At 37.2% G+C, this 21,817-nt stretch overlaps 1 protein-coding gene across 1 annotated transcript; it reads right to left on the reverse strand.

Annotated features, from left to right (window-relative positions):
- Positions 1-2,069: 2,069 nt before the first annotated feature.
- Positions 2,070-20,676, reverse strand: LOC139116327 (glutamate carboxypeptidase 2-like). Its single transcript, XM_070678960.1, has 10 exons — positions 20,135-20,676; positions 16,256-16,359; positions 10,743-10,905; positions 10,104-10,238; positions 6,823-6,948; positions 5,572-5,755; positions 5,247-5,340; positions 3,758-3,853; positions 2,946-3,031; positions 2,070-2,203 (listed from the first exon to the last, which is right to left on the reverse strand). The coding sequence occupies exons 1-10, from the start codon at positions 20,258-20,260 to the stop codon at positions 2,070-2,072; spliced, it is 1,248 nt and encodes a 415-aa protein (XP_070535061.1). The 5' UTR covers positions 20,261-20,676.
- Positions 20,677-21,817: the final 1,141 nt, after the last annotated feature.

Genomic DNA, 21,817 nt, shown 5'->3' on the forward strand with positions numbered 1-21,817 from the left:
GTTGGGGTGGGCCGGGGGAATTTCACGCACACCTGTACCGTAAAATTTGACCCTCCCCTATCCTCCTGTCTAAAATGTGACCCTCCCCCTTGTCCGACATTCTAAAACTTGACCCCCCCCCCTCCCAACCACTGCGGTATTCTCCCCTGGAATAACTGAAATAGTATCAGCTAATTTATATAATAATTGGCTCAATTGTTATGTTAGGGACAAATTACAGAGGGGAGGGTTTTTGGAGGGACAGTCGCAATTTATCACGCAAGAATTTTTGAAGAGATATGGTATTTCATACATTTGAGGGAGGGTCACCATATTTTGTGCAACTATAAGAAGGCAAGATGTGGCTGATTTAGTGCTTCATCCAAAAATATCAAATCATAATACATGGAGTCTATCAGGCAAATTATTGACAATTTTCCCCCACAAAACATGCTATATCTGTATATCATATATGTTTGATAATGTATTTAAATGTACTTTGCTTGAATTGGGAAGTAAAATGTGCATTTGTTCAATTACAAGAAATTAACTTCTGAATTTCATCTAAAGAGTTAGTGAAGTTGGTTCACTATCCATGGTGTCTGTGATGATACTATGAATGGTTTTTTCCAATACAAAAATAGGTAAATCTTTGCATTTGTGCACTCTTGATTATTGATATTAATGTTCTTGATTAGACTAGAGTGGTTACAAGTCTATGGTTGTGTAAGAAATTTGATTTTGGAATTTTACTGAAATGTAGATTCACTATGCATGGCGGTCTATGATGAAACTATGATTTTTTTTTCAGTACAAAATTAGATAAATCTGTGCATTTATGTATGCTTGATTATTTACATTATTGTTTTTGATTAAACTAGAGTGGTTATAAGTCCATGGTTGTGCAAAAATTTGATTTTGGAATTTCACTCAAAGTTGATTTGCTGTACATGGTAGTCTATGAGAGAACTATGCACAATTTTTTCCACTATAAAACTGACAATATCTTTGCATTTATGTACATTTGATAATTGATATACACTGTTTCCACCTGACCCTCCCCCCAATTCCCCCGGCCCAACCCCAGTAATTACTGAAGGCTCCCTAATGTCGACTCTGTTCTGCAAGATAGCATCTGCGTGGTTTCGCTATCCGATATGCCAGGGCCTAGCGTTCGGCATGGCCAGACCGCGTATGGCACGTGCATGTGATACAGAGATGAGAAGCTATATGCGGCGAAGGAGGACTTTGAGACCCAGTCGTGGCACTCTGGGAAAATGGGTACTCATGTGTGTTTAAACAAAGTCATCGAATAGGGTCGGGGGCGTCTTTGTTCATCATCAGGGTGCGTGAAAACAAGAGAAGGGGTACTTTTCTGAAAGCTGGTCCGTGACATTCCCTATGCAACATGGTAAATAATTTTCTCACACGTTCAGCTATGCCATGGCTAAATTTAAAATGTAATTGTTTTTAATAATGACATTGTCATGGACATTATTTTACCAAAGTTACCATGTTGCTTTCATCGTAAAAAAACAAGCTGGACATACGATAACATTGCCACATTGATGTGTCAAAACAACCCAATCGCTCTATACATCAGGCTGTTATTATATTTTGAAATTATCTCTCCCTCTCGTGGTTTTTGCAAATTAACTGATTGTTTTTTGGTCAAATTTTCTCCAATATATCTCAAAACGTGGGTGTCTTTTTCCGTTGAAAAATCCCAGAAAGTGTGCAGAACAAGCTTGGTATACCAGTCAATCCTGTGAGTGGACCTGGCGGGCTTTTGGACTTTGAGACTTTTCACAGACCACTCGTGTTGAAGGGGGTGATTTTATTGCTTTAGAGAGCCTGAAAGGTATTGAAAATGCTAAGAACTGTCACGGAAAGTGGACCGACAAACCGGTATAAACCGACAGACAGTGTGATTCACTGATCTTTGAGAACTACCTATGAGCCAGGGGGTCATGTTATCCTAGCGATGGATAAAAGAGCAACAGATGTGTCTGAATCACGAGGTTCAAGAGATAGTGAAACATCGCGGAGATTGGGTCTGATGAACCAAAACGCTAGGTGGGACTAGTTTGTCAAATAAGCGTACCTTCCCGTACCAGTTTTCCAAATGCCCGCGCTAACTCCATCAATCCAGCGGTACCACTAGCTGGGTCGATTGCGCCGTAAACCCATGCATCACGATGGTTGCCAAGCAGAACGTAGCGATCTGGGGGAGGGGGGGGGGGAGAGAGAAAAAAGAGTTTTAGACTTCAATGAGACGACTACATCAGTAGGAGTCAGTAACTTGGGAAGCACAAACGTTCAGCTATGATAGTTTTAGTAATAGAATAGTTGAGACATACACCTGGTTGCTGCGAATATGCACCTTAGTTTAATAGCTTAAAATCCTTTTTATGAACTCTTTCCTGTTCCCGGGAGAGTCACGATACATCTATGCTTTTTTCCCATATTTTCATCTTGCCATGTATACAAATGCTGAACACTTCCTTTAACATAATTTTCAAGCAAAGTTCTATAGGTGATACATATAAATAAATGTAGATAATAAAAATCACCATTCTCTTAAGGCATAAGAATGCGCCTCTGGCCCTCAGGGACAGACATTCGGACTCTCAAATTTTTACAATTGTCTTCTGATCTACCACTTGTAGTGATAGAAAAATTTCACCGTCTCAGTTTTCGAACCTTTTATTTTCCCCATAGAGTTAACTCAGGGATGGCGGCCATTTTGAATAAAAAATATCGGTAAATGTGAGGTAATTTGTTTCTCGAGCACTAAACTTTGCACGGTAACCCCTGATTTTTTATTATTAATTCGGTAAGAGGATCATGCTTGAAAGTTTCATTGAGGAAAGTTTGAGCAAAAGTTTAAGTCTCTCACTGTCGAGGCGAGACCTATACCTGAACATTTACTATGTATTGTCTACAAAACTGTCCACTTTCTTTACCTGGTTCAACTTGACCCCGTATTATACCGATGACATTGTAGGAAGTTGTTACTTTACTGACCGAGTTGATGGTGACTTGTACCTTCCTGAAACGTTGATGGAAATACAATTTTGATTTTTGAACAATGTGACAAAAATTATTCCGCCGTCCCTAATGCTCGTTGTGGGCTTGGTTGCCCTTTCCAGTCTATAACAACAGTCTAAAGGTCTGCACTCATCAATGTATTTTGCTGTCTTTCTCGTTGTCAGTGCTCCACGCTCAGTCTTTTCGAATGATCTTTGAAAAACTGAAAACTGAAAGTAGGTTACAAAATAGATACCTGCAGCGGTCTTAACCCTTTGATTGCTGTAATTTTTTTCCCACCAAAATTTCAGAGCAACATTTTACCAATTAATTTTGTATTAATTTTTCTGTAATTTTTTTGATAATTTTGGACCAAATGGACATAAAATTTTATTGGCTACAGTTTTTTATCAAAATTTTGGCAAAGATCTGAAAAAATTTACTAGGGTGCATTTTAGAGAGACTACAAAAATTGACTTTGGCGCTCAAAGGGCTAAATCGCGTCTGCGAAAGCATACGTAACCACGATGATATACCTTCAAGGTTGACAGGGCCCAACAGCGTCTTCCGCACTGTGCGACGGAAAAGTGAGCTCAGCGTGCAATGCCACATAGCATATTTCTTGTCACCAAGATTGGGGTTTGGTGTCATTTACAATGTAAGGCTCGTTTCATGTAACATCCCTCGCATTTATTTCAATTTGGAAACCAAACGCTTGTTATTGTCGATTACATATATAGTTACTTACTTATCCTTATCCTGAGCAAGGAAACCCGGTCCGTACCGATAAACAATGTCAAGCCCACCTCTCCAATGCGGTGCCACTTCCTCTCCAGCCATACGCCTTGAAAATGGAAAAAATCTTTATGTCATTGCTTTAAAAAGTTCATTGGTACATGACAAGACCTATAATTATTTCCCAACGGCCACCACAGTAGCGTTGAGCTAGATTTTCCTATTTTAAAACATTCAGCGACAGAAATCCTCTTGACAGGTGTTAGATCAATGTCAGCTTGAGTACTGAAGAATTTGAGTTAGTGGTGAAAATATAATAGCGCCCCCAGTGGTATTTTTGCAGAAATTCATGCTCATTGCTAGGATTTTCATGGGCCGCAAAACTTCCTGTACTATAGTATTACAACAGAATGCTACAGCCATCTTTCACAAAAGTCTGCACTTTAATTCATGGAGAAAATGACCTTTGCAAAAATATTTCAAATCCAAGTTCAAACCAAACAAGCACCAATGCAGGTACTATTTTTCACCCGAACTAGTCGCTACCTGGAATTTTTAACTAAACTTGTGCAAGCAATAAGCTTATGTTTACTTTTTGAACGCCAGTTCCACGATAAACAGCTTCGACTGCACGCGTTTTTGCCTTACTTACTCAGTATAAATCAGTAATTGGTTGGTAAATAAAAGGACGATTACGTGGAGATCAGCACACGTGATTAATATTCACGTCGGCAACGGTTATGCTGTGCAGCAGTGCACTAATTTGTTAGTTTGAATTAAGTTTCTGTTTACATTTCGCTTCTTACATTGTATTCATAAAGTTAAAACCCTTAAATGGATCGATGTTATACAATTTTATGTTGCTTTTGTAGTTGAAAAATCCCTTTCGTAGAACACGGACAAAAATACACTATCGCTGACGCCTTTTGAGGTTTTGCCGAAAAAAATCACATTTGGACCGACAGCGGAGATATGGTGCTTTAAATCTATGGATTACCAAAACGGATGTTCAAGTTTATGCTCATAGATATGCTGGGATATTTCATGTTAAATTACTTGTCAGTTTTGACTTTGCGGTCGCTGAAGTATTTTAAACCTTGTTGTACACGATATTGTCATTATAATGATGTCACTGGTGTGTATACGACCTGGGTTACTTCAGCGTGTAGTAGCTCATAAAATCTTTAAAATCCACAATTTCCTGGATATTACGCATGCCCCATGACATTACGAACTTGAAACATACTGTTTGTCCGGTTCTGCATGTGTGATTCTGTGTGTCTGCGTGCAGCCTGAGTGTGTGCACAAAATATGCGTCGCGTTAACAATGCTCCTATTTACGTAATTTTACGTGTGCTAAGTTAAACTTAGCAAACAAGCCGGGCTAGACACACTCGCCCAGCTACGCTACGTACGTCCTGATCAAACCTCTTACGCAACATTCTCCTTGAACAAGCAGGATGGACGTCTGATTTAGTGTTGAAAATATCACGGACACGAACCTTAATATTTCCTCTGCATCTCCGTAACTGATGGGATGTACCGGTATTTTTGGTAGAATGTCGACTTCTTCCGGTTTGTATCGAAAGGCATATTCTGTAAGTGAGTAAAAATAACATTAAATTATATTATGAAATGCAATTATTAGAGTAAAAATGTTCGATATTGCAGGCATATTAGCAAAATTTTTACCCCGTGAAGAAGAAAGCGATTCCCAACTTTTTTGCATATTTGTTTTCTCGAGAATTCAAGTGTACTTATTCACCAGATCCGCCAGTGTGTGCACGAACTTCCCCATATTGAACAGGTATCATGCGACAAACCTACTAGTAGCAGGGTAACCCGGCGTCAGTGGTTCCCTCGAGTCTCCCAAGACTGACCCTCGTTGGACTCCTGAGGGCGGCATAAATATGCTGTGCGGGTAGTAAACGTCGTCGCCAAATTTGGTTGAGCCGTGCGGATCACTGTACAGAATGACTGCTTTGATGCCGAACTTCATCGCATTGAACACCTATGAGATCAAAGATAAAAACAGAACGTCGTACCTTTTGATATTATCGGACTTTGTAAGTCAAAGTCTGCTATTCTCATCTCACTTTCTCCTGAGAATTATGCTTTCATTTTTTATGAATTTGGATATTAAGCTTATACAATCAGAAATAGCATAGCATTATGCAAGAAAGCCAGACTCACAACAAGTAGGGAATGTTTCACCCCTTACATTTCAGATTATCTAAAATAGTAGCCTAATTGTCGACCCTTTTCTATAACTCACTATGTCTGTTCGTCCTCCGTTTGCTTCTCAATGCATGCACAATTCATTATCTTTATTCTTCGTCTGTCTGTCTATCTGTCTGTCTGTCTGTCTATCTATCTGTCTGTCTGTCTGTCTGTCTATCTGTCTCTCACATGTGTATATGTTTTTACCATCTTCGTACTAACAACATCTAAAACATTTCTTTTATTGCTTATAATCAATTTGACCGAGGGAAAAATCATGCGTTTCCGGTAGCCCGACCTACCCTAATTTATACAGGCCAACCTTGTGATGGCTACTTGTTAATCACATACAGACTTTCGGATTCTAACAAATTTTAAAGGAATGACAACAAGGTTTTTGTTATTGTAAAATCTACTGAATTTGCTATCGATGTTGCTAGGCCTTTCACTACACTTTCAGAGGTCACGGGGGGGGGGCAATCGTGCACTTTCGGATGAGAAATAGTTCGTCACTTCGGTTAGGATATGGGCTTTAGGGACAGATATCAGGACTCTGAAATTTTACAATTCTTAAATTTTACAATTCTTTTCTGATCAACCACTTGTGGGGCTCATTTTAAAGCCCTTGGAGTCACCGTCTTAGTTTTTTGAAAATCGAAATTTTTTACATATATGGAGTTAACACAGGGGTGGCCATTTTGAATTTCAGAATGGTGCAACCTATGATGAAACGGTGCAATTATACGATATCAGTGGATGGTTACGTTTTCAGCCACGGTATTAAGAGTAACCATGGTTCAACTTATAGATGTATTTGATGATGCAAAATAGTACATTGCTGTTTTCTTTGCTACTTACTTTATTGCCTCTATATATGGCGCCATATCGAATTAGAGCAATCCTATCCTGTAGATCGATGTTTAGGTCTGATTTCAGGAACTCAAAGTCTTCCATTCTGCCGTAATTTGCGTAAACAATATCCCCCTGCCAACGGAAAGAAATAATATATGATATTACGATTACATTGAGCCGGTTATTGATCCTTCCACCAGAAGATGGATATATGTGAGATATTGTATCATCATATTTCTTTATGAATTCATGTGCAGCGATGGCAACAGACATAAACACATTTCCATCTATGATACCCTGCGCTAAACATGGTCTCTATTTCCATTATTCCTTAGGGGTGGACCATTTGATATCCTGGGGGGTCTGGAAGATTTTCGAAAAAAAAATTCCCAGCAGATACAAGGGGAAAAAAATTCTGCCTCAGATGACTTATGAAAAAAAAACTGGCAAGCTAATGTGGAAGAAAAAAATCTATCACAGTATCAGCAAGAACCTTTTGGGATGTAACTTTTTCATTTCCGTGCACCCTTCTTGTCTTTCCAAAAGCCTCTTGAAATTAATTTTCAGTTAAACTTGGCTTTTTGAATTGTTCAGTGAACACACTCTGTAGATACATGCATATCATCTCTTGTGTGTTGACCAATAAATAATTTTGTTCTCTGGTATGATTGCGACATGGACAGATTGCACTGACAAGTCAAATGACAGAATTTCAGAAGATGTTAAAACAAAACTGTCATCGTCAAGTATTATAATCCGTGGCACATTTTGGCCAACCAATAAACCAATTTGCATTTTCAAAAAAGAAAATCGAAATGGAACTAATTTTCAATTTTCAAATGGTTTTATCATCTTGATTATTAACTTTTAGGCCTATTTCTAAATTTAAAATCTTTGGGCTGAGATTGAAATGTAGGAAACAGGTATGTATACTGTATATGTATAGGTGTGTATACTGAGGATGGCACTTTGCGGCCATTCAAATTTCCCTCTGACAAACTCTATTTCCAACAATGCACATTTCCGTTTTTTCAATTTCCAATATACCAAATGTCCAATTTTCCCATTTCATTTGGGGCGTGGCCCAGTATCTTTTCATTACTATGGCAGAAATAACTATCGAATTGGAATTAAGGTGTAACATTTATCTCAGTGTGACCAAATATACTGGGGGAGGGCTTGGTTATGATAATTCGCACAAGATACTTTTAAAAATTAGCGGGAATGAGGGACTGGTCAGTTTCTTCGGCCTAGAAGGCCGATGGATTCATGGGGTCACCCTGTTTTTTACTTTGGTGATGGGGTCACCTATTTTGAAATGCCCAATTGGGGGTCAGTGTGTTTTTAAATTTCGACGCGGGCTCATACTTGCCTAAAATGCATCAAATGCATCGTGCTAGCCATGAATTTTATTATTCAATTTCATTTTTCGGCGCGCCCTTCGGGCGCGTAACTTTAATGATAATAAGACATATTTTTCAGAGCCCAGTCCTAGTGCAAAACTTTAATATATCAGACATACATATATCTGAGATATCTGTATGTTTAAAATTTTTCGGCGCGCCCTTTGGGCGCGTAACTTTAATGATAATAAGACATATTTTTCAGAGCCCCGTCCTAGTGCAAAACTTTAATATATCAGACATACATATATCTGAGATATCTGTATGTTTAAAATTTTTCGGCGCGCCCTTCGGGCGCATTTCTTTAACATATCAAACAATATTTTTCAGCATGCCCTTCAGCTGCATGACTTCCATACATCAGATATATATATATATATATATATATATATATATATATATATATATATATATATAAGAGATATCTGGATGTTTAATATTTTTCGGCGCGCCCTTAGGGCGCAGTAAATTAATATATCAGAGATATATGTCAGAAATATCTTGATGTCTGTAAATTGAAAGTCTGTTTTGCAAAGTGTACTAATCATTATGAAATCTGCAGTTCATATGAAAAGCATGACAAGTTCCTGATACTTTTCTGTTTCCTCTATGAGAATTCAGTATTAGAAAGCAACATGCACTAATATTTCACCATCACATTTTTCTTACAACAGTTCTGGACATCTGGTTGTGCATAAAAAGAGTGGAGTACATTCACAGCTCATTCAAAATATTGTATTCAAACTTTAGAATTGACACTTTTAAGTTCCTATCTTACAACTGACACGACAACAATTTCATTAAAACACAGAATGACTGAATGTTTAAAATATACCCCAAAAATTATATATATATATATATATATATATAATATATATATATATATATATATATATATATATATATATATATATATATATATATATATGTATTAGAAAGCAACATGCTCTAACATTTCACCATCACATTTTTCTTACAACAGTTCTGGACATCTGGTTATGCATAAAAAGAGTGGAGTACATTCGCAGCTCATTCAAAATACAGTATTCAAACTTTAGAATTGACACTCCTATCTTACAACTGACACGACAACAATTTCATTAAAACACAGAATGACTGAATGTTTAAAATATACTCCAAAAATTATATATATATATATATATATATATATATATATATATATATATATATATATATATATATATATATATATATAAAATGAATTATTCAATTTATATTCCACTTTTTGTTTTACCTTTGTCGTGCGCAGGGGCGTTCACCCTGTTTTCGAAAGTTGGAATGGGGGGCGGGGGGTCAGCCACTTTTTGTCGTCGGCAAAAAATAATCTACCCTCTCCTCAGGGCAAAGAAACTCATTATTCCCTTATGTACAAGTACGTTGATGCATGATAAACAGATTGACTTTGCAACATCGCAGCATTAAAAAAATTCTTTGAAGGAAGAATGCAAAAAAAAAATTGCCAGGATTCACAAGGGAAAAAATCCAGTGGAACATGTTAAAAAAAATAATGCCCCCACCCCAAATCTTCCAGACCCCCCCCCCAGGATATCAAATGGTCCACCCCTTAGGCAAGTGTATAACGAGGCCTCTTTAAACCATTGTTGTTTGATACAGAGTATGTTAGGTCGAAAAGAAGCACCTGAAAGAAATATTTGGATAACTTCATCAGGAAATTATTGTTATTACATGTAATAGCATTACTCTTAAATGAGACGAAAGATGAAGGATACACAAAGAGTTGTCCTCGTATAAAGGCGATATAAATGGTAGCAAGGCGATATAAATGGTAGCAAGGCGATATAAATGGTAGCAGATTCAATACAAAACGTATAGCTTCACTATTATGCAAATCCACCGAATCACCTGAACTTGGCCCTGAGCGGAAAACGCATTGAATGGCGGCACTATGTCTTCGTGGTCAGGCTGAAATGGAACAGCTTCCTCACTGAATCGAGACGTGAAAGTCACATCGCCGGTGTTTGGATCCAATATTTCAACCTTAAATAAACAAATAAATCAATATATTGTTAACAAATAACAAACTAACTATCTAACTCTTGATTCTTATTCTCATTTTTTCTCGCATTGTGGAGAGAGAGAGAGAGAGAGAGAGAGAGAGAGAGAGAGAGAGAGAGAGAGAGAGAGAGAGAGAGAGGCATTACACACCTGCCTGCCCACACATAAACTACATACAGACATACATACAGACAGCCGTACAGACAGCCGTACAGACAGACGTACGGATGTACAGACGTACAGATGTATAGATGTACAGACAGACAGACAGACAGACAGACAGATAGACAGACAGACGGAAGCGATTGCAGGTATGAATACCTTACGGACTTAAGCCTACTTTTGATGATAACATGCGTTCCCCGACTGATAGCGTTTCAAATTAAAGTTTGCATTGTGCATAATATCTATTTGATATTGCCGATGTTGTGCGAACAAGAAATAAGACACAATCGCTGCCTAAATAGTTTCCATAGTATCACTTACCTTATTTTCTTTGCCTTTTTGTTTGGATGGGTATGACAGATAGAGCTCATAAGGTACCGCTTCGACATGGTCCAAGCCGAATTCTAACCATTTGTCTTTGGTGTATTGTACCTGTTCGTTGTCGCCATCAGTTCCCGCCAGGTGAGGGCGGCTGGTAAAATATCTGTATCGCGATGAAAACAGAAACGAGGCAATTATATTCATGAATTCAGAAGATTTAGAAGCAGTGATATCGAATTGAAGAAGGTGTATGGCATAAGGTAGAACGCGCCTCGAGGACAGGAATTCGGACTCTAAACTTTTATCATTCTTTTCTGATCTACCATTTTTGGGAGCTCATGAAAAACCACAGGGAGAAGGAAACATTTTCACCGTCTTTGTTGTTTTTTCGAAAATCGAAAATGTTGTTTTCCCCATAGAATAAATACAGAGATGGCGGCCATTTTGAATTTCAAATATCGGTAAACGTTAGGCACTTTGTTTCTCTCTCACCAAACTGTACAAGGTGGCCCCCTGATTTTTATTCTTTAATTTGAGAGAGAATTATTGAATGTGTCAAAAATTTAAATCTTTCACTTTCGAGGCGCGTACGACCATAAGTGGGAGGAAACGTTGACTATTGTGTAATGGACATATATTGATGCAAGTGAAAGTGCACTTTGACCTCTGTGGCATCACTCGCCCAATATATTATGGTGAAGATAAGCAGCTGGTAAAGAACTGTCTTCATGGTCGGCTTGTGGAATTGCCAGACTGGAGAAGCGATCTCTCGCAGTAAAAGAATATGAGATACTGATGGACGAAATGGGATGGATAATGAGAATTTTGCTGTCGCGCACTGACCTTGACCTTTATCCACACCAACGAGTACCTTGTATCTTATTTTTATATTCATTAACTTGATGTTGATGTAGGGAACACTCCCAAGAAATGCAAACTAATAATATGTGTTTTAAGGTAAGGCGCTTTAAATAAAATTCTTTGTTTGCCGTCCGCGTGCTGGTAGGTTGTCAGAGAAAATTAAGAAAACAAACACAATATTAATACTATTACAAATAAAAATATCATTTTTAAGATAGAAACCAAATAAAAATTGAGCTCATGTTAATACACTAACTTAAAGTCTTGTGTTTTTTTATCTGTGTTTCTTTTCTCCCCTGGTTGGCTGGTAGATTTTTCAAAAATCCAAGGACGGCAAACAAAGATTTTCTTTAAGTGACCTGAGTATCTACCGGTATGACGATTTTTGATGGTCGCAAATTCTGATTTACACTAACATCACAGATACAGGACAGCGATTCATGACAGAAGATGCCATTGACTCTCGTACAACTGGTATTACAGTCTACAACCTATTTGGCCGAAAGAATTTCCTTACATCCGCGTTGGGGGCACAACATATCAGAACATTCAAACATTTCATGATTGGGAGAATGGTGTCTTGTTTTTGTCTGTAGCAGGGTACGCGAAAGGTCAGACTCGGTGACATTAAAGTTCATGACTTTGTCACTATTTCAGCCAGCGTTGCCATGGGGACACAGGGGGAGAACGACAAATCTTAAATTGCTAATTAAACATTTAGATCTCTGTGTTCTAGTGTCGACCTCTCCTCCACTGTCAAGATGTAGTCTTGCTGACGTCTGCTAGACTAAACTATTTCAAATATTTCATTTTATTAGAGCACCCAACATCGCATTTCAAGTCAATGTTATCGGCATATCGGAACACTGAGCTATTACAGTGGTTTAAATCTATCTATCTATATCTATATCTATCTATCTATCTATCTATCTATCTATAACTAACTATCTATATCTATCTATCTATCTATCCACCTACCTACCTACCTATCTATCTATCTATCTATCTATCTATCTATCTATCTATCTATCTATCTATCTATCTATCTATCTATCTATCTATCTATCTGTCTGTCTTTATATAACGCCAAACATCCAAAGTTAAACAATGCTCAAGTTGGCTTTGAGTGATATTAAAAAGCTCTATGAAAGATATACGTTTTCAGGCGTCTTTTGAAAGTGTTGACAGTTGGAGAGGTTTTTTTATGCCCAAGGGTAGAGAATTGCAAAAGACAGGAGCTGTTGAGGAGAATTAGCGGCCACTGTAGGAAGTCAAATTCCAAAGATTTGTACTTTATGGAATCGATGTAACTTGACAACTTACAGAAAAAAAAAAACCTCGAGGCGCATCAAGAAAATGTCATCAATCTACTGAATGCTATTAAAGCTTACATTTGTCAGCCTGAGAGTTTATATTTTGTGCAAACAAAAGTGTTTTTTTTTGGGGGGGGCGGTTTCACATTACTTTGCATGGTATGTAGTAGAGTTGAATGGTGGAATTGGAACATCATTTCCCCCTCTGAGCTCTTTAATGAATTACAACCTCGTTAGCTTAAACATTTTACATTTTGTTTCAGTATTTACGTTCTGTCAATAATATACAGTCTCTTGTTCCTCTGACGAAATCATGACTGAATGCCTAGCATCAGCCGGTAGATGTGTATAGTCTGGTCCAGAAATATCTTGTCAACAATAACATTACAGTATATTACGCATAATGCGCGTTGTGTGGGCAAGGCCAATAATTTATATTTCGGCTTACTTCAGGGAGAAAATGTTTGTATTTTCGAGGAAAAAACTAGCTACTCCGAAAAGTAAAAGCTACTGTCCCCTGTAAAGAATCTAGCTCAATTTTATCGCTCGGAAATATTTGTAAACAATTACTCTACATAGGTACATCTTTACGGATTGCATAGAAGAATAATTTTAACGATAGTAGTCGGTGTTAGGGTGCAATGCGTCCAGGGGACAGATATTCGGACCCTCAAAGTTTTACAATATTCTTTGGGCCTGCCTCTTGTTGGTGCTCATTTGAAGCATATAGCGTGAGTAAAGTTCCCACAGGCTTAGTTTTGTGAAACTCTGGAATTTCATTTTTCCCAATAGAGATAACACAGGCATGATATCGATAATTATCGGGTAATTTGTTTCTCTAGTACCAAATTTGTACGGTGAACCCCTGATTTTCATTCTTTTTTAAAGAGAATGGTTTAAGAGATAGTTTGCTTGAGGAAAGTTGGAGCAAAAGTTTTAAGTCTTTGATTTTTAGGCGAGAACATGCTTAAGCTTAAGATTCACAGGAAATATAGTGGCTACGATTTTCTCCAATGAAATACATACTGTTAACTACCACAATTTTTCGCATACCCTACTGTAATAATTATTTATAAGTCTAGGTTATTGTTTTGTCGGCATTTAAATTGGAGGGCATCGATTAAACCTTAGCGAGGAACCGAGCCCTGTGACATTTCTTCCTTTGTACAGTTGCCGTTAGAAGGCGCGTTGTACAAACAGCGCCTCTTACGGGCAATGATGGACTAATCGATGTTATCGTCTGCGTATTATTTAAGTCATAACGCGGTGTCATAACATAACTGTCAGCAGATTATTGACGTCAGCATATTTCACAGTTGACTCACAACCACGTGTCCCCGTGACTTTAAAGTACACGAGAACATGTTTTGACTGTTAACTGATAAATGACATATTGCCATGTTTCCGAAACAGCACAGCTGCTTTGCATTCCAATCAAGCTTTAACCCTTTGAGTACTGTAAAGTTCCTCGCAAAAATTTTTGTGCACAATTTTACCAATTTTTTATGAATATTGTGTAATTTTTTGACAATTTTGGACCAAAAGGATATCACTTTTCATTGACTACAGTTTTTGATCAAAAATTGGGAAAAATTCTGAAAAATATGTGTGGGTTACTTTTTATAAAGGCGGCAAAAATTGACTTTGGCGCTCAACGGGTTAAGCGATATATATATTTGAGTGTCCCTAAACAATTGGTGATTGATGTTAAGTCCCTTGTTTTTTCAGCTGCATTTCATTTCTTGGTATATTGACTTCACACACGGCCAGTGCGTCTTTTCTTCCTTAATCTCATAACATGATTTGTTTTTGTTCGTTTCGCATCGGAAAATATTTTAGGTTTGAAAATAAGAAAGCTATAAACGCAATCCGAACTTATTTCGGAAAATCCGATCAAATTTCGGAATTTCCTTTTAATTTCAAATTTTCTTGAAAGATATTAATGTTACTATAATATTGAATATAATTGTACCATAACTTTCCAAATAAGATATTTCACATCCAAAAAGATGCCTTTTAAAAATTCATAGTCACTAAAAAATTCAGCTGAATTTTTGGATGAACACTTTATTCAGTAAAAAAATTCAGCTGATTTTTTGGATGAACACCTTGTTCAGTAAAAAATTCAGCTGAATTTTCAGAAGGACACATTGTTCAGTAAAAAAATCAGCTAGATTTTTGAAAATCGGCTGAAATTTTCAGCTGAATTGAATTTTCTAACAATTTCTAAAAAATCAGCTGAATTTTTGACAGATTAATGTGATCCCCAGAAAATTCAGGTGAATTTTATGCTGATCACATACTTTTGGAACGGTGCGGCACAAATTCTAGGATTACAAATTTAAATCTATGGTCATATTGTAAACCTGCTACCAACATACACCCATGACATTATATGGATTCAAGTAAGAGTGGTATTATTTTTCGGACTTCGTAATTCCGAAATTAGTTCGGATTCAGTTTATATTTAAAAGGGTAAGATCGCAAAAAAATCGCCCCAAACAAAACAAAAATAGCAAAACAAACACATGTACAAAATGAAAACATTCAGTCTATTTTCCTAATATTCTATGCCCCTTCTGTACATCAGTGATCCTGTCTCGCATTGGAGAACAAGTAATAAGTAGGTAACTACTTAGAGTACTAGTAGGTCGGTAGGTCAATTAGTAACTATGTAAGTAAGTTGATACACAGTAAGTTAGTCTCGCATTGTAATCTTAATGCATGGAAAGACTTATCAAGGACCCACGACTACGTTGAATAAAAACAAAAAGAAAAAAATAATATCAAAGCTACATTAGCTGGGGCTCATGATGTATTTCGAGTGCCTTTGTTGTATTACTATATAAATATAGTAAAAAATCACAGCTACTACCTCTTTAAGAACATTGGATTCAAGTTACTTAGTATATCAATATCTGACTACTGATGGCTATTTCTTGTGAGATTTCCTTGCATTCTTAGAAATTTCCTTATCTCAGTGAATTAATCTCACATGAGTAAATCAACTAGACAGTACAGTATAGTTAGTTCTTAATTAAAACAGGTAAATGTATGTCAGTGAAAAGCTGATAACGAAGTATGAAGGTGAGTATTAACCAAACAAACAAATCGAAAAGAGAATGAAATAGATGAATGAATAAATAATGAATGATAAATAAATAAATAAATAAATAAATAAATAAATAATTAATAAAATGAATAAATTAATGAATGAGATATAAATAAATGAATAAGTGAATAAATTTTGCATGTCAAGAAATGTCAAAATCAAAATAACAAAAAGAATTTTGATATTTTGTACGGATCTTTCTTATTCATCATTAATTTCGAACTTACTTGAGATACTGTCTTAGATTTTCGGGTTTGATTTCATCCATGAGTTTAACAAACATCTGTTCATCGTTCTGTTCATAGTTATCTGATGCAGTGTTGACTTCTTCCTGTAGGAAGTAAAAAACCCAAAGGATAGCTCAGGCATATATCTCTTTCCTAGAGAATAAGAGAAGTATTCATACCAGGCAGAGAGACAGCTTTGCTCGGCAAATCTTCTAACACTATATAAACCATGGACTAGATTCTCGGAATTGCACGGCATACTTGATGATGATAACCCTCCCGCAGAGAGATCGCCATAGCAACGATATCGTAGTCAAGTTATCTATTGATACGCGGTCAAAATGTTGTCCAGTGACGATACCCTCTGACCTTTGGTGAACGTCATAGTCAATATTCAAATGATGTCCTACAGTTGGTAAGGCCCGCGTTCAAAAAAAGTGGGGGGGGGGGGGCTGGGGGAATTCAGGGGGGGGATTCGAAATTTTTGGGGTAGTCGGGGGGGGGGACTTGAAAGTTTTGCTCTGCCTATAGGGGGGGGGACCTGAAAATATTTTGACTCCCAACATTTTGATGTCGTCCAATGGTTCTAATGTTAGTAATAATTAAACAAAATCTAGAACCGTTTTGTCATATTTTATGTCTTAAATCTCAAAAAGTCTAAAAATGTATGAATGCCATTAATTTTCGTAGAACAAGTTGGCCTTGTAATGGGGTAGGAGCTACAACTGTTGATAATTTTTCAATATTTCTATGCAATGTATCAAACACAGTTTCTTGGTGTCTCTCTACAGCATGCTGCTGAAAAACACAATATTCAGTTTGTCAACAAAGCCCGTTTGTCTAAATATGGTGGATAATTGAATGATGCAAATGCACGGTACACGTAGGCTGTGTTGGCAAGCTGAATACTGGATAGCTCAACATTCTGTAGGGAGTAGAACAAAACACGATTGTATAAACTGAACAAAATATTGTCAAAATAAAAAGTTAATACAACTACTGCCCTGCTACTACATACTGGCAGTGACAGTGATATATGTAGCTCTGACTCTGATGTAGTTTAAGAAGAGTTTCGGTCATAAGACACTCAATTGACAGTGAAACATACATCTACTTGTACACAAGATTCAGCCAGAGAGCAACGCATAGAAGACTAGGGGACTAACAGTTACCATGGATATTTGAATTCTGGCATATGAGAAGAATCAAATATTAGAGAAAAAAGATGGGGTCACCATACTTGATCTTATATAAATGTACGAGAAAAGTCAGTTTTTCTAAAATCACTTAAAATCAATATATAAAACCATTCATTTCAAGTTCATGCAGTGAATGAAATTTTCACATCTCATTGTACCAATAACACAAAGTAAAACTTTGAACAGTAAAGACTCTAATTTAAATGGAAAAATGTGTGACTAAATGGAATCTTTTATTTTTTATCAAATTTGCCATTATTACACCCAAAATTTCTGAGATTAAAACATTAATTTCATGGAATATTTTAACCTTCCAGTATTGTCAATTTTGTAAAACATTTTATAAGTGGCATCTAAGTTGTACATATGTCTTGTACTTTTGAAAAAAAATTCTCGGTAGGTCACTGTGCTCATTTTTTCACAATTTGGTTAAACGTAGCTAGGAATACACAATTTTCATACTCTCTCATGATTGTCATTTTGTGTGCTTTTCAGCTGGTGCCATTGAACTGGCCACAGTTGGATAAACTCAAGTCGGCTTAGACTGAGAAATCCAAAAAGTTCACTGATGCATTTAAAAATGAATCAATTTAAGAACTTGCCCTACTAGGTATATGGCTCTACAACCTGCTGATGAGAGGTAGTGTTGAACATTTGCGTGCAGAACGACACATTACATTTTTTTTTACTCTGCGTGCATTCCTAATTAATATGCAGCTATATGGTAATTTTGGGGGGGGGGACTTGAAAATTTTTGAGGGTATCGAGGGGGGGACTTGAAATTTTGAGGGTATTGAGGGGGGGGATCTGAAAAAAAATAAGATTTCAATCGCGATTCCTCCAGCTCCCCTCACCATTTTTTTGAACGCGGCCTAAAGGGACAGCGGCCACAACGTTTTGCACTGACCCAAGGATCAGAAGCATTACTCGTTACCCTGGAGACGTGGAGACTTCCCCGTTGAAATTCAATAACCCACAAATAATCGTAGACATCAATTATTTCCATTGACATAGAACATTTATTACAAGTATTTCTTCCCATTAAATGTCGTTGAGATTACGATGAATAATCTATAGAAAGCATAAATCCGATTGACGACCCCCTACCATGGCGACAGACGAGCTATTTTTATCTGAGTACATGCATACTGTCTTGAGTTCATCATAACAACCCCGGCCCTAGTTTATAATGGCAGCTCTGTGAACATTTTTAATATATAAGAACACAACAAATTTCATACATCAGATGTTAATCCATTATAATATTGTCATATCATTCCCTCCCCCTCTTTCTCACTCTCTCTGTCTCTCTCTGTCTCTGTCTCTCTGTCTCTGTCTGTCTGTCTGTCTGTCTGTCTGTCTGTCTCTCTCTCTCTCTCTCTCTCTCTCTCTCTCTCTCTCTCTCTCTCTCTCTCTCTCTCTCTCTCTATATATATATATATATATAATTACACATTATTTCTAGCACAAAGTAATAATATCTGTAACGTTTAATGCATCTGCAATATTCGCCCAACACTGTCTGAAGATTGCGGGATGTATGAAACTTTCAGTAATTTATGTTACTATTTATAACGCTCTAGCTTTCTGCATCGAGCCCTGTAATTTCCCACGAGGACATCTGTATACTTCGAGATATATATATATATATATATATATTATATATATATATATATATATATATATATATATATATATATATATATATATAAACACGTATATGTAGATATGTGTGTAAAATTAGCTAATCATGTTCGATTTTCAAATATGCTAACGAAAGGCGGGTAGGATTCTTAAGTCAAGAAAATGATCATTTTGCTTCGTTCAGATCTGCCTCCTTGTAAATCTTGATGTCCTTGTGCCCTCTGAGTCCTAAGACGTGCATAAGTTTCTATGTGTACTCAGAGTTGAGAGATATGGAGGGTACACGCATGAACGTCGTTTACCTCAGACGGGGCAAATGCTCAACTCATCTACGCTAATGATATAAGCTTGCCTCAAAACCACCGCCACGCAATGTGAAGGCTCTGTCTGTTTTCACAGAAATTACTTTGTCTATTAGATCCGGTCCTTGCAATATCACCTAAGACATTCTTTCATGCTGATATGAAATGGAATCAGTGGAAAAACTGCTAGCATGAGTTATAAAAAATCGGAGAGTGGCGCGTTCACGTTTGTTTACGGGAAAGAGTCAATGTATGAGCACAAAGAAATGAACGTTAGCTCCCCACGTTGCTACAAACAGTTCTATTAAACTTCTTACAGTGGTGGAATATCATTGTGAAAGTTGATCAAAATCTCGACGGATATCGAGCTCCAAGACTTCTCAGTATCATCTTTGTTTAAAATTCTTCTCTTCACTGATGTGAAACTACGGTATCTCGCCGTAGATATCTAGCCTCAGTTGTCTCAAGCCCAGCAGCACTCTTTCCTCACAAAGCACTACCATCATGAACGTTGACAATACAACTATTTTCTGGTCAGTGTCATAACTCGGTTTGTGAAACATCAGTACATGACTTGAGCACTACATCTATCTCATGTCTTTTATCAATAATTCTAATTCAATTTACCCAAGGAAATCCCGGTCAATTGACTTCGACATCTCTGACATTTGTTGGCGTACCGATTCCAGGTCGACTATCAACGCTATGACATAAGTGTCTGGCGGTATACGTACCTTTGTTCCGAGGATGATGAAGTATCCGATTAGGACACCGAGACTTGTGCCAACGATGAATACGATCAACCCGAATATGAGCAGAAAGCGAGCGTTGAAGCGTCTGTCCTCGATACGAGCGGCCATGCTGAACGGTGCTGCCGTTCAAGGGTGATAAATATCTGCGCGGTCGACCTTCCACGTCGCGGAAACATTCCCCAACTGGTTCTCGAGCTGATAATTGTCCATGGTCGACCTCCTGGAATTGATGCAGTCTGCACGGGGTATACGGCATTTGACCCCACTAACAATATAACTGTTGGCCGTGTGGAGTCGCTTGTGACATTCAGACAGCTCGTTAGCCTCAGAGATCCGAATGTAAGTCCTTTTATCCGGGAGCAGTGACTGTGTTCGCTTCGTGACATCGGGGCATTGAGTAAGCTTTGAGCTGATGGTGTCACCACATAGGGGCTACTGTTCCACTTACGCATAGGGGATCATAAGAACATTTGACAAATTTCTATGCTTGCGGTGTTTTTCCATTGTGAGCAGATGCGAGACTGATCTGGTCAAGCTGGATTCAACATCTGCAACTAATAAAAGAGTGTGTTTTGTTGATGGATGTTTTGACTTCTGGTAGAGCTGACATTGCGGTCTAGCTGACATTGCGGTCTGATCAGAGACGTGGTAGAGGGGGAGGGGTCTTTCTTGTTCCATATTCACAATGTATCTTTTTCTTTCCATGTGTTTCTGCATGTATGTCTTTGTGTATGTCTTTCTGTATGTCTTTCTGTATGTGTATGTATGTATGTATGTATGTATGTATGTATGTATGTATGTATGTATGTATGTATGTATGTATGTATGTATGTATGTATGTATGTATGTATGTATGTATGTATGTATGTATGTATGTATGAATGTATGTATGTATGTATGTATGTATGTATGTATGTATGTATGTATGTATGTCTGTCTGTCTGTCTGTCTGTCTGTCTGTCTGTCTGTCTGTCTGTCTGTATGTATGTATGTCTGTCTGTCTGTCTGTCTGTCTGTCTGTCTGTCTGTCTGTCTGTCTGTCTGTATGTATGTATGTATGTATGTGTGTATATGTGTGTATGTATGTATGTATGTATGTATGTATGTATGTATGTATGTATGTATGTATGTATGTATGTATGTATGTATGTATGTATGTATTTATGTATCTAGTATTCAAATATCTATCTATTTATCTATCTATCTATCTATCTATCTATCTATCTATCTATCTATCTATCTATCTATCTATCTATCTATCTATCTATCTATCTATCTTCTATCTATCTATCTATATATCTATCTATCTATCTATCTATCTATCTATCCACGATTCATGTATATATGTGAGATTGTACGTCGTCCACGTGTCTATCTGTCCCTTCATAACGTACAGAATGTAAGTATACTTCCCATAGACATCATACCTCTTTAAGTGAAGAACTCGCCGTTTTCCGTCTTCATTCAAGCAAAGATGATAATTCTGTTTTGTTTTAACGAAATAAAATATTAGGGTAACCAAACATGAATCTTCGAGGCAAGAATGGACGACATAGTTGGGTCAAGCATCGTTACAAGTCAAATGAGATTAAATCAATCGTGGCCTGATTACACATCCCTGAGATGTACTTGGTCTTTGGCTTCGTTTGTTAAGTGACGTTTGAC

This window comes from Ptychodera flava, chromosome 17 (genome assembly GCF_041260155.1).
Source record: "Ptychodera flava strain L36383 chromosome 17, AS_Pfla_20210202, whole genome shotgun sequence".
Lineage (NCBI taxonomy): Eukaryota > Metazoa > Hemichordata > Enteropneusta > Ptychoderidae > Ptychodera > Ptychodera flava.

Bases quoted from the DNA above. Each gene is read 5' to 3' on its own strand.
- LOC139116327 (XM_070678960.1), bottom strand. From the start codon at position 20,260: ATGGCCGCTCGTATCGAGGACAGACGCTTCAACGCTCGCTTTCTGCTC. The intron at 10,906-16,255 runs GTAAGTTCGAAA...ATCGCGATACAG, and splicing joins AATCTAAGACAGTATCTCAA to ATATTTTACCAGCCGCCCTC. The intron at 2,204-2,945 runs GTAAAGAAAGTG...CCCCTCCCCCAG, and splicing joins ACGGGGTCAAGTTGAACCAG to ATCGCTACGTTCTGCTTGGC.